Genomic DNA, 14092 nt, shown 5'->3' on the forward strand with positions numbered 1-14092 from the left:
AAGACTTTCATCTTTGTCACTCTGATTTATTCGTAACCAGGATAGTAAGGATATTTGCATAATCACAGACAGTTACTTCACATAAGAATTATGAGAACTTGTGTGTGATAGAACCGCTCATATAATACTCTCCTCTACTCTTCGTTGAGACGATAACTAATTGGGATACTTCCACGAAAGTCCTACATAACATTGTGTTTCTTGTTGGCCATCAGTGGTTAAAGTCGCTTACCTAGTACATGGAGACCACAGATTTGACTCACTCCGAACCCACCTCCTCACGTATTTCTATTCTGCAATTTAAATATTGGAAAACAAAATACATGGGCCACCCTAACTCACGATAGAGGGGGTGCGCTTCAGGCGTACATTTGGAAAATGATCTATTACGAGTGCCCGAAGCACCAAATAGGAAGCGCCCCAGTAAGTGCCTCAAGAGTTCTATGCATTTCTATGACGTATCCCAATAATTAATGACATATATCAAATTACGAGGATGTATCTCATTTCGACCAATCTCAAAGGACACAAAAAATGTTGATAGCCCAAGACAATAGTTCACCACAAGAACCAATTTTACCATGATAGATATTGCCAAAATACAACATTGAAACCACCTCTCTAAAACTTCACTTTGGAGAGATGTGACAATAAAGATATTATTCATTTTATTTATATAATTAGTTGACAATGACAACATTTGTTGTTATCAACCACGACAACCTTCCGGCCCACCGTAATAGAAAAGATAACTATCCTTTACTCCAAGAGGAATGTCACCCACCTTGTAGCAATCCGGCCTATTCATCCAAGGGATCATGATGCTTGGACTGGGATCATGAGCAATAGCATTTGAGTCGAATATCTTCATGTTTTTAAAGTATGCTGCTTTTCTATCACCCTCCTTTGGAAAATGTCCGCTGCCCATTGCCGGCCCTCTCCCATTCTTTGGATAAATCGCAAATCCAGAAAATAATACAATCGGTGCAACACCATTCAACTCGGGACAAAGATCTTTAGGAAAATGCCCTAGGAATGAAGGCCTCTCTAGGTCGTCCCGGTATAATAGCCAGTTTCCTGTATGAGGTTCCTACAATTTCAAAACAAAAGAAAGAATACCAATCACTAGCAAATGGCTCAAACGGTTTTTGTATTAAGATTCATTGTCGCAATGGATGATTAGTCACCGCATCCATCTTATGTACACAATTTGAAATATTTTTGGTACGAATATAGCGGTTAAGATGGCAATGGTTAAGATGATAGAGATTGTACTAATAAATAGACTACAGATGTGGGTACATCCGAAAATGGTTAATTATGCCCAAAGACCATGAGGCATCTTAGTTTACTATATATTTTGCTTTGTTGCTTACATACTTCAATGCAAGTTAAATGTAGGGGCCTCCCTTTCCACCCATTGGTAATAGAAAATCATAAAGATCCATATGTGATGTGTAATTTTACTTTGCAACATCGCTAATAGCACCAAAACTATACATTGATCCTATTAACATATATAATGGGGTTGGCTCATGCTATATTTATCCATATATGGTATTAATATGTACCTAGCTTGAACTGGATTTTTTATACTACTCTCTTGGAATCAAAATTGCATGTCTTATTTTTTATCTTACCATGGTTTCATCAACATTATAAGGTTGGTTTCATAATAGAAAACTTCATAACTATATCAAAAAATCGAAACCAAATTGAGGCATACCGTGTATAGGCTAATTGTGATGTAGTGATCTTCTCCATCATATGTTGATGGAGGACCAATCGCTTGACCTGGGACAAGCGCAGCTCCTTTAGCAGGAATGAATCCGCTACATTGTAGGTTATAGCAGCCTGTTGATCTATATCCATCCCTCTATGTAATGATAAAAATAGATACGTTGTTGTGATTTCTAGTGTCCTTAATTTTAGAAATCCTTGCACAATGAAAACAAACGGTTTGCACTTACAGTCCAATACGTAAAGAAGCGAACATCACTGTTATTATACAGGTCAGGAAAAACCTGAGTGAAAAAATATATTAGAAAATGGGTCATTCGTAGCAGCATGTACATTTATGTGTTTAGTTATTTTTTGATTTTACATGAACCCCGGCTTCGACTATGTTGAACATGGATCCAGGCTTTGTATTGATGACAGATATGGATGCTCCAGATTCTTGAGAATGTTCTTGATTCGGGTGAGCCCACACACCTATTTTAGCTCGAAGACCATAGTATTTTCCTGATTGTGTCTTCCACACAGCTAACTGGTAATAAAAAAACGTTTAAGCATAATTCATAATTCAAAGGAATGAATATCTTATCCCTTTAGGTAACTACACGATTTAATCCTCCTAGTTGATTGGATTTGCACAAATATGTAAACAAAATACCCCTTCCATTGGAATAACATATGTTACTCCATCCTTAAATTTCCGTGACTTACCCGAGTAACAGTGTTATCTTGGGATTCTCTAGAAGGAAATTTATATCTCCTAGACAACTCAAAATGGTGTCGCTTCACAAGAGGTGCATGCTCCTGTTGAGATGATTTACAAAAGTTAACAATATTATTTTCACACAAAACACAAAATTGTGTGATAATCATCATATTGAAGTTTTTTCTAGTCATGAGAAATTTAAAAATAGTGTAGTTAATTAGGTTTTTGTGACGCGCAAATTTAGTGTCCATAGATGGATAGTACAAATAGTCACAAGTTCTAGAGTGCCAAATAGTTTTGTTGTACTCAGAGATGGAGAGAGGGAGAGAGAGAGAAAGAGAGAGAAAGAGAGACAGAACAAATAAAATTGGAAGCTATAATTCCCATTATTTTATACCATTGAATGGCTAAAAAATCATATTTGATGCAATATTTCCCTAAAATTGCACCTTGACTCAAACCGAAGGGACTAAGAGTCTCATCTTTGGCTCACAAAAAATCAATTAGCTTTGAATGTTATTCATACCTTTATCTTGGTAAGTATATTTCCATGTGCATCTATGGACTTGACTGGACGAATATAGTAGGATGAATGTAAGAGGCACAGAAAGACAACTATTACCACAAAACCCATCAGGTGTAGGAAACAATCCTTTTTTTTGTAAGAGTCATGTGTTGTGGTGGCATACATATATATGATCATCATATTTAATTTATAGAGGCGAGGCTACATACTCTTTTCATCATTTAATATTGGCATCGTATCTTTAGATATGCCACAAGGCATATCACAGAAAAAATATCTTTAGCAATAATTCCATTTTTATGGATTTCTATTTATAATGTATATTCTTCAAAAGCATGATAAGATTTGGGTTCCTATATCATCGATACATTAGTGCTTGCAATTAATGTATACAATAGGAATATCGTGATATAGATAAGAAATTCATTCCAAAATATTGGATATACAATTTAGATTTGTACATTTAAACCACATATATTCTAGTAAATAGTGGTTGTTTTTGTGAAATAACATTGCTCCGCAAACATTTACGTGTTTGTCCTATTAAAGGACTTGCCGACGACTAAAACCTCATCGAACTTACACTAGTAGAAAAGGGCCTTTAGCCCCGGTTCGGTTGGGCCATTAGTCCCGGTTCGCGAATCAGGACTAATCAACTAGGACTAATGCTAGCCCCGGTTCGGCCCTGAACCGGGGCTAAAGACCTTCCATGTGGCGGGGCTAGGAGCGTGGGGGCTATTTCTTCGCTGTTTTTTTTTTTTGAGCAATTTTTAGGGTTTAAGGTTTTGCACTAAATTGGATGGGGCTATTTTGCTGCCCCCAATTTTCCCATTTATTTGTTTTGGGAACTTTTTAATTCTTATTTTGCACTAAATTCGATGGTACATACACAACAATAAAAGAACAACTAGTCGTCGGGAATAGCGCGGGATACTCAAGTCGGAGACGATCCTCTCTTTCCCATGTTGCCTCCTTTTCAGAATGATTTGACCATTGAACTTTAAGAAACTTGAGATTTCGACGTCGAGTGGTACGCTCAACTTGATCAAGAATACGCACAGGTTATCTTGGAGATCAAGCATTTCGTGGTCCACTTCGCGGATAGGATCCGAAAAGCAACGCCTGAGTTGCGAGACGTGGAATACATCATGAACCTTGGAAAGATGCAGAGGAAGTTCCAATTGGTAGGCAACTTCTCCTCGTTTAGAAAGAATGCGAAAAGGACCAATGTAACGAGGAGCCAACTTGCCCTTGATACCGAATCGATGGGTACCCTTCAAAGGTGTAACCCGAAGGTAAGCCTTCTCGTCAACTTCAAAGGTCACAGCCTTATGATGACGATCATATTGGCTCTTTTGACGAGACTGGGCTGTTTTCAACTTTTCGCGAATAATGCGAACTTGCTCTTTTGCATCCTCGATCATATCCGGACCAAAGAGTTGCCTCTCTCCGGTTTCTGACCAATTAAGAGGTGTTCGACATCTTCGTCCATAGAGAACTTCAAAAGGAGCTTTTCCCAAGCTTGATTGATAACTATTGTTATAGGCAAATTCGGCGAATGGAAGGCACTTCTCCCAATTCATACCGAACGATATAACACAAGCTCGGAGCACATCTTCTAGGACTTGATTCACACTTTCTACTTGACCACTTGATTGAGGATGGAAAGCAGTGCTAAGAGATAAGTGAGTCCCCATGGCATTCTGAAAACTCTCCCAGAAGCGAGAAGTAAAGATACTTCCACGGTCTGAGTTAATCTCCACAGGAACACCATGAAGAGACACTATTCGAGAGATATATAACTCTGCTAGCTGGCTAGCTGTTATACTCTCATGAACTGGAGGAAAATGAGCTACTTTGGAAAGACGGTCAATGACCACAAAGATAGCATTATTTCCTTTCTTGGTCTTGGGAAATCCGGTGATGAAATCCATACTAACTTTATCTTATTTCCATTCAGGAATAGCTAAAGGTTGAAGGGTGCCAGCAGGTCTTTGATGTTCTGCCTTAACTCGACGACAAACGTCGCAATTAGCAAAGAACTCAGCAATTTCTCTCTTCATCCTAGTCCACCAAAACCTCTGGCGTAGGTCCTGATACATCTTAGTACTACCAGGATGAATGGTGAGAGGAGAATCATGAGCCTTCTTAAGGATCAATTGCCACAGACGTTTGCTCTTAGGAACCACTAGACGGTTCTGAAAGAACACAACACCTTGCTCATTGATAGTTAAATCCCTAGCGTTTCCGCTAGCAATATTCTCCTTGATCCGGGATATACCCTTATGATATGCCTGCACGGCTATGATTTGATCCCTAAGAGTAGGCTTCGCCACCAGGTTAGAAAGGAATCCTTGAGGAACAATGTGAAGATTTAACTTCCGAAATTCCTCATAGAGACGTGGTTGACCTCGTTGTAGCATCAGGTTGTTACAATAAGACTTATGACTTAGTGCATCAGCCATAACATTGGCCTTCCCTGGGGTGTAAGTTATCCCTAAGTCGTAATCCGTGATCAACTCAACCCACCGTCTTTGTCTGAGATTCAAATCCGGCTGGGTGAAGATATATTTCAGACTTTGGTGATCAGTGAATATTTCACAACGATTACCAAGAAGGTAATGTCGCCAGGTTTTAAGTGCATGGACTACTGCTGCAAGCTCAAGATCATGTGTGGGATAATTATCCTCATGTGGACGCAACTGTCGAGATGCGTATGCAATCACATGACGATCCTACATGAGAATGTGACCTAATCCTTGTCGTGAGGCGTCGCAGTAGATAACAAAGTCCTTAGAGAAATCTGGTGGTAACAACACAGGCGCGGAAGTCAAACGTCTTTTCAGTTCCTGAAAACTATGCTCACACTGTGGTGTCCACTCAAACTTTTTATCTTTCTTGAGGAGTTCCGTTAGAGGTTTGCAACCTTGGAGAAATTCTCGACAAAGCGGCGACAATAGCTCGCTAGAACAAGAAAACTCCTAACTTGCTTAACCGATTCAGGTTGAGTCCAATCAAGGACAGCTTCAACTCTCTCAGGATTGACAGCAATACCCTTACCAGAGATTACGTGACCTAGATAGGTCACTTCTGGTAACCAAAATTCACATTTTGAAAACTTGGCATAAAGGCGATGCTCTCGAAGTTTCAGCAATACCAGCCTTAGATGCTCGGCATGTTCTTGTTCATTCTTCGAGTAGATGAGAATATCATTGAGGTATACTACGACGAATTTATCCAAATACTCCATGAAGATTGAATTCATCAAGCGAGAGAAGGTGGCTGGGGCATTGGTTAAACCGAAGGACATGACGGTGTACTCGTATTGGCCATAACGAGTGACAAAAGCCGTTTTTGGAATGTCCCCGTTCTTGATCTTCATTTGATGGTATCCCAACCTCAAATCCATTTTGGAGAAGACTGAGGATCCAGCGAGCTGATCATACAGGCCGTTGATCCTGGGGAGCGGATACTTGTTCTTTATGGTGACCAGATTAACTAGTCGATAATCTACAACCATCCGATCCGTTCCGTCTTTCTTCTTAACAAAGAGGACGGGACAAGCCCAAGGAGAAGATCTAGGACGAATGAAACCTTTATTCAAGGCCTCATCTAGTTGCTTCTTAAGTTCGGCTAGCTCCAGGGGTGCCATCTTATAAGGTCTTCTGGCTATTGGGACAGTTCCCGGAAGAAGGTCTATCACAAACTCTACATCTCTGTCAGGTGGAATTCCTGGCAGTTCCTCTGGAAAAACATTCGGGAAGTCACGAACTACCGGAATGTCTTCAAGTTCCGGAAGAGGATTGGCATTGAGGGAATAGAGTTGGCATTTGGCAACTCGAGTAGAGACATTGACTATCTCACCCGAGGGATGGGTAAGCTGAACATTTCTAGAATGAGTATCAATCTTGGCATAATGAGCTAACATCCAGTCCATACCCAAGATGATATTGATATCCGAAGATTTCAGGGCTATCAAAGATGCTAGAAAAACTAGCATGTCTACTAGAATTTCATTGTCATAGGTTATCCTGGAGGTTTGCCACTTACTACCAGGGGTTTGGACAACCAATGGGATTGGCATATCACAGAAAGACATGTTATGCAACTGTGCATAACTTTCTGAAATGAAGGAATGAGAAGACCAAGTGTCAAAAAGAACAGACGCTGGGTGATGATTAACAAGGAGCGTACCCGGTAAGACGTCGGGATCCTCTGCAGCTTCTTCTGATGAAACATAGTTCACACGGCCAAGTGCAGGAGTTGGCTTCACATAGTAAGCTTTGCCCGACTTGCCTTGCCCAACGGACTTTCTGGGTTGCTTGGCACCCATATTCTGAGGACACTCTCGGGAATAGTTCCCTGGTTCTCCACACTTGTAACAGATCACCTGATTGGCACGTGGTGCAGCATTGCTAGCTGGGCCACCATAAGTTTTTGCTGGAGGGTTTGTCTGATTCGCCTGAGGCGCCACATAGGATGGCCTCGGGGTATATCTTGGCGGCAGAGAACTATTTGGAACCCACAGCCTGCGTTTTGGGAACGCGGAACCAGATGACGAGCCAGAGTCACGGGAGTGCTTCTTTGTGGCTTCATTGTCGGTAAGACCAGTCTCGGCACTGATCGCCTTGTTGACAAGAGCTTGAAAACTTGTACATTCGTGGAGGCGAAATCACGACGAAGTTCAGGGCTCAGACCCTTACGGAATCTTGCTTGTTTCTTGGCGTCAGTTGACACCTCCTCAGTTGCATAGCGGGCGAGGTTACCGAACTCGCGGCTATAGGCATCCACGGTCAATTTCCCGTGGGAGAATGCACAGAACTCCTCTCTCTTTCTATCCATCAGGCCGTCTGGAATATGGTGCACACGGAAGGCTGCACTAAAGTCTGCCCATGTGGCTGCTGGTCCGGTAGGACGCATAGCTTCAAAGTTCTCCCACCACAGATTGGCAGGTCCTTCCAGAAAGTACGCCGCAAAGGTCACCTTGTCGGCCTCGAAAACATTTGCAGAGCGAATCTTGCGCGATATGCTGCACAACCAATCATCAGCGTCGAGGGGATCGACGGAATGATGGAACTTTGGAGGATTCGGCTTCACAAAGTCATTGAGGGGACACTGCATCATTCCTAGGCAGACGAGCCATATTTTGCTCAATACGCTCTAACACACAGTTGGTCTCCCTTTTGTTTCTCTCTGCTTCAAGCATAACTTCCGCCAGAGAGGGCGGATGAGGCAGTTCCTCCTGCGATGCTTGACTACCCTCTCCTTGCTCATGAGCAGGGGCACGGTTCAACCTGGTGAACACCATCCTGACAAACAAACTCACAGCTTAGACCAATATCAACATCAACACTAACTATGGATTAAGAATGCACTGAACACATGGAATGCGGAAATGAACATCCGAACAACATGGTAACAAGCAACTGCTATATATACACCATGGTTCATACACACCATTACATAGTTCAGTACAACCTTAACCGAGGAGCAATCTACTGAAAACATGAAACTACTCATCAGAGGCTTCCAAGCTTCCTATACATTATTTATCTATGCCTCCGGAATTCATCTCACGACACAAGCATACTCCACAAGACACACAGGACTGTGGAAGTACAACTACCACCATACTATCCTTCCACTCACGGGTTCAGGCATCCGCATAGAACATCTCATAAAGATTGCCTCCATGGCCTGGGAGCTCAACCTGCGGATCAGGAAATACTCCAGCCTGAGACCCCTGGGATCCATAAGGACACGGGTGTGGCCTTGGTCCCCTGACTGGTGGTAGTAGAGGTCCCCGAAGAGGGGTGACTCCTCCTATAGCAGGCCAGTCAACATGAGCCGGAAGATGGGTCCTAACAGGATTCAGCGTTTCTATATCTGCATACCCTGTCTGGACTACAGGTGCCAGCTACGTCAAAGCCGTCCACACACGGGCACGTGTAGCATAGAGCTCCATACGAAGGGCACGAGCATCCCTGTCTCTATTCTCTAGCATCTTAGCAGTGCACTGCAGCAGCGGATCCTCCATAGAGGAATCAAAGTAGACCCCACTTAGGTATCCTTCTTCACCTGGCTGAGAGGCAGGAACATAGCAGAACTCTGAATTCTGCAACAATGCATGTCTAGCCCTCATGATGGTCAGCATTAAATAGGCAGCATCTCGTACTTCCATGTCAACAGTGACCCCCAATCCATAAGACCAATGGATCGGCTCCTCAGCTCCAGGGTAATCTGGGAATACCCTAACAGTGCAGAGGTACTGACTCTGACTAAAATCTCGGTACTGGTCCTCCACTGTGTACTCTGGGTACCAGCGGTAACCGGCTACTAACATCATCCTGACTAGCATGGCTGTATGACCCTGCACATCAATGCACCTAGTCATACGGACCACCTGACGAGAAGGACGGCCAGGCATCTGAAAATAGAGAGTAATGCAAAACCATTAGAGCTCTGAAGACAAAATTGGGCAGCATAACGACTGTAAATGCTCAAAACAATTTTGAGACAACCCACAAAGGTAGGATAGCATAACAACTCAACTATCAAGTTCAATTCCATGGTCATCAAAACTTACTTCATTTTCCTTAGGATAAAAGAAACCCGAGGTAACTCTCGACTCGTTGTCCTATAATCTACCGATCAAAAACACGAGCCTAAGAGAAAGATAAGCAACCTAGTCCTTAATCCCCGCAGAAAAGTCGAGGATGACCAGAATAGAATAAGTTGAGAGGAGTAGCAAGAATCTTACGTTCCCTTCCACAAACAATTCCCTTATGTATAACTAAAGCAATTCCAGACTCAACTTCGACCAGTTTGTCTTAGTAATCCTACAATCATTTGGGCTCTGATACCAACGCTGTCGGGACCCCGATCCTAAGCCATAGGAATCCAGCATGTAACACATCGCATCTCTTTGCGGTCTCACGCACGGTTATCCCCACGGCTGCAGCCTTACCTTACCTGGGACGGTTTGCGCCTTTTGACTTGCGTATGCAATTGTGTCGCTAACAATCCAGTGTCAAAGAACCTGGATCGAAATGTCTAGTCATAAACTAAAGTGGCAGTTCCGTACAGGGACAGGCATACATGACCCAGCAAAGCAGGTGTCGATTATCAATGAATGTAGACGAGTCGTAGCAAGCTACAAGGACTCCATTACATCCGCGTGACATTCCCCAAAGGGACAGACATAACACCTAAGAAGGACACATGCCGGTCAACCAATGTGTCCGGAGCAGTAGCGAACTACCAAGGCTCGATGGAATCACAAAGGGGCATTTCCCGGTAAGGAGTGCTACAAAGGCATACGACTAGGTATTCGAACCCCATGCATATCAATACAACACACGTGCGCATGGCATATCGATACGCATAGATACATCGATGGCATCACAACATAACCATAAACATACAAACTTTATTTAGAAGGCTCGGAAGAGCCTCACACATAATATTACACAGATAGGGGTCTCACGACCCATCATCATAATTCATACACACAAGTCTTACAAGCCAGCAGAAGAGTAAATATGTCTGAGTACAGACAGATGGAAAGACAAAGGCACATGGCCTCACTATCTACAGACCCATCCTAGGGCCAGATCGTAGCTGGGATACCAGCTACTCGTCGTCGTTGATGTCTAGGAAGGACCCTCCATTAGGGTCATTAACAACCTCTGCAATAAATTATTAAGCAAACGTGAGTACAAAAGTACTCAGCAAGACTTTAGGATAATCTGTCTACTCATGCAATGTATCATCAAGGAGTTGTGCGGTTTCATGCGGAAAGCCAGCATTTGCCTCTTGGTTAGACAACTTGCATTTTTAAATAGTTTTGACAACTATGTTTCTCGCACACGAGTCCACTAACACCACAAAAATACTCCATCGAGGAATCATTCCGTCTCCCTACGGAAATGCCATCCATGACACTCACACTTATCTTGACAATTTTATGAGTAGCCATTATAGTTATCTATGAACAACATATGTTTCCAAGTAGTCCATATCCGCGGACGCGGCTATTCGAATAGATCATAACCCTGCAGGGGTGTACTTCTTCACACACGCTCTCGCCACTTATCGCCATGTGCACGTCATGCACCTCGGCAACCTTCAAGCGAGGGAGTCGGCCACGACCGTTAACCATGCTAATACTTAGTCCAGGTCTATCGCCTAACTGAGGGTAACCCACACGGAACTCCGGTCGAGGTTTCCGCCACGGCCCCAAACGATGTGCGCAGGGTTCCCAAGCTCTCCATCCGCGTGCCACTTGGTACACCGTGCCACTACCTACCGCATCATAGCCCACCTCTAAGGTCAGCGCTACGCACGGCCTCCAGCACGACTATAAACACCAGAAACTACTTGCAACTCCTGGACCGAGTACTAAGCGATTAATAAGTCGAGAGGGTCAATTAAGTATCCCAACGTGTGGTAGTATCTAGTCTTGGTTACATACACGGAACTCAGTTCCTAAGGACGGTTCCAATGAAACAACCCGCCATGTACTCCTAGATAGCCTTTCACCGGTACCTTTACCAAATCAGGTTCAACACACAACCTTTACTTACTGAACACATTCTCACAATTCTGTTCATCACCCAGATGACAGACCATACACAACTCTAAGCATAGCATGCATAGCAGGATAAGGCACATCATGGCTCAAGCATCTACCAGGTATGCTAGGTTGCAAGGTTCAGCTATTTACTGTGACAAGGACAGGTCATGCAAAGGAAGTGGGTTCAACTAACGTGGCAAAAGCATTTGAAGCATTTGATCCTAATGCAATAAGTAAGAGCAGGAGCGAGAACATGGGATTTATCGGGATGATCAAAATGGTTGCTTGCCTTGTTGCTCAGCAGAGGGGTGATATCCGTGAGTCGGATAATCACACGTATTCGGAGGGGCGGAGCCTACCGGAATAACAACAATCAATCAATATCAAACATATGCAACAAAATGATGCATGAAATGCAATGTAGCATGGTTTGAAATGTCTAGCTGAACCCTTTGGGGTGATCTTGATTTGAAATCATAATTCAAATATCACTTAAATTATAATTTATCAAATTATTTTAAATGATTTGACCTGATGCTGTTTCATAACTTTGTTTTTCATGCATGAAAATAGCACCATTGGATTCCTTGTATTTTTCTGATCCATTTACATATATTATTTGTCAAATTTGGAGTTATATTCAATTTTCTATGAATTTCCAAAGTTTTGAACTTATTCTGGAATTATTTTTAAACGGAAAAGTCTTTATTGCATCAGCATGACATCAGCAGGTCCAACTGGCCGTTGATAGTCAAACCTGACCAGTGGGACCCACTGGTCAGTGACTCTGGCCAGGTTTTAGTTTAAATTCAACTTAATTAGTTAATTAACAGAGTAGGACCCACCTGTCAGTGTCTGTTTAATTTTGTATTTAATTAATTGTTTTTATTAACATAATTTTAATTAGCCAGGGGCTGGCCCCACATGCCAGTGACTCACGGGAGTCAGATCCACCGGCGGCGAGGTCGATCTCGCCGGCGGTGAGCCTCCGGCGACCACCAGAACGGCGGAGGGGCTCGGAAATGCATCTCCGATGACCAAACTTCACGCGGAGGGCACCAGACGAACGACACTTCACCCGCGGCTCCATTTTTACACGCAGCAGGGGATGAAATGGCCGGAGATGACGCCGGCGACGAGCTTGGCGGCGGCCGAAGCTCAGGCTATGTCGGGATCATAGAAACACAGGGCATCACGCGCGGGGCTTAGCTCGTAGAGCAACTACGCGATGCCCTAAAGCCATTGGTGGGCTCGGAATGACCAGACGATCACCGGAGGGCTACCGGCGACGAGGTCCCGCGGTGGATCTCGTCGGGCTCCGGTGGAATCGGGGCCTAGAGGAATGGATCGAGGGGGGAAACTTAGGGGAAAGGACCCTGAGCTCACGGGGAGTGCAGAGGCATCGAGAGTGGGCGCGGGGATGGCCTGAGGAGGGACGACGATGGAGGCGAGCTCCGGTGACCCGAGGAAGAAGACGATGGCTTCACGGCGTTTCAGAGCTTCTCGGCGTCGCACGACTAGATGGAGAGCTTCAAGGGATCATGGCAAAGTTGTTGCACGGCTCAGGTTAGAGGGAGAGGGGCAGGTGCGACGGCGAGCTCGAGCTCAAGCTCAGGTCATGGCAGCCGAGAGAGCGAGAGAACAGGGGGGGATGAGGAGGGGATGAGCACGGGGAGGCCTCGGGGAGCTTATCCCCTTCCGCGCTAGTGCAACGCGGTGGCCACGCAGGCGCACAGGTGCGTGGCCGCGCCGGGGAACACGGCGGCCAGCTCGTGCTGCTCGCTGGCAAAGGAAGACGATGAGGAGCAGCTGGGCCTGGGCCAGGTAAGCGCTAGATAGTGTTTTTTCTACTTTCTTTCCTTTCTGTTTTCTGTTAATTCTTTCTGACATTTGTTTTGTTTTATTTTTGGCTCCAAACTATTCCTAAAATAGTTTGACAAATACTAGAGTGTTAGTTGGAATATTTCCAACCACTCATAAAGTTTTCAACATTTTTGGAAACTTTGAATTATTTGAAATCAAATATATAATTGATTTGAGTAGCTTTTAACTTAAATTTAAAATGCCAAAAGTAGTTTGAATATAAGTTTCATCTCTGATATTTTGTTTTCAACATTTATCAGAAATATTGAACTTTTAAGAAGGCATTTTGGGTTCATTGATTTTGGCACTTGTTGGAATTCTTTTGAATAATAAGTGGCTAGGGTTTTGCTTTGGTTTTTCTTGTTTTGCTTTTGGGTTTTCATTTCATTTGCTTGGATGCATTGAAAGAAAACATGAGCACAAGTTACTAAACCCTAACAGGGAATACCAGGGATGTGACATTTGCATTATTATACTAACGGATTTCATGAGTTTTCTGTTAAGTTTTGTGTCGGTGAAGTGTGCGAAGATCGAGGAGGTCTCGATATGAGGAGATGGAGGAGGGGCAAGAGTTCAAGCTTGGGGATGCACAAGAAATACCAAGTAAATATCCAAGTATACTCAAGTGTTTAAGCTTGGGGATGCCCCCGAAGGCATCCCATCTTTCTTCGACAAGTATCGATAT

At 43.6% G+C, this 14092-nt stretch overlaps 1 protein-coding gene across 1 annotated transcript; it reads right to left on the bottom strand.

The window, feature by feature from the left end:
* Positions 1 to 566: 566 nt before the first annotated feature.
* On the bottom strand, positions 567 to 3116 carry LOC123397640. Its single transcript, XM_045092177.1, has 6 exons — positions 2970 to 3116; positions 2449 to 2541; positions 2105 to 2269; positions 1971 to 2024; positions 1727 to 1876; positions 567 to 1090 (listed from the first exon to the last, which is right to left on the bottom strand). The coding sequence occupies exons 1-6, from the start codon at positions 3075 to 3077 to the stop codon at positions 710 to 712; spliced, it is 951 nt and encodes a 316-aa protein (XP_044948112.1). The 5' UTR covers positions 3078 to 3116; the 3' UTR covers positions 567 to 709.
* Positions 3117 to 14092: the final 10976 nt, after the last annotated feature.

Source organism: Hordeum vulgare, chromosome 5H, assembly GCF_904849725.1.
Source record: "Hordeum vulgare subsp. vulgare chromosome 5H, MorexV3_pseudomolecules_assembly, whole genome shotgun sequence".
Taxonomy (NCBI): domain Eukaryota; kingdom Viridiplantae; phylum Streptophyta; class Magnoliopsida; order Poales; family Poaceae; genus Hordeum; species Hordeum vulgare.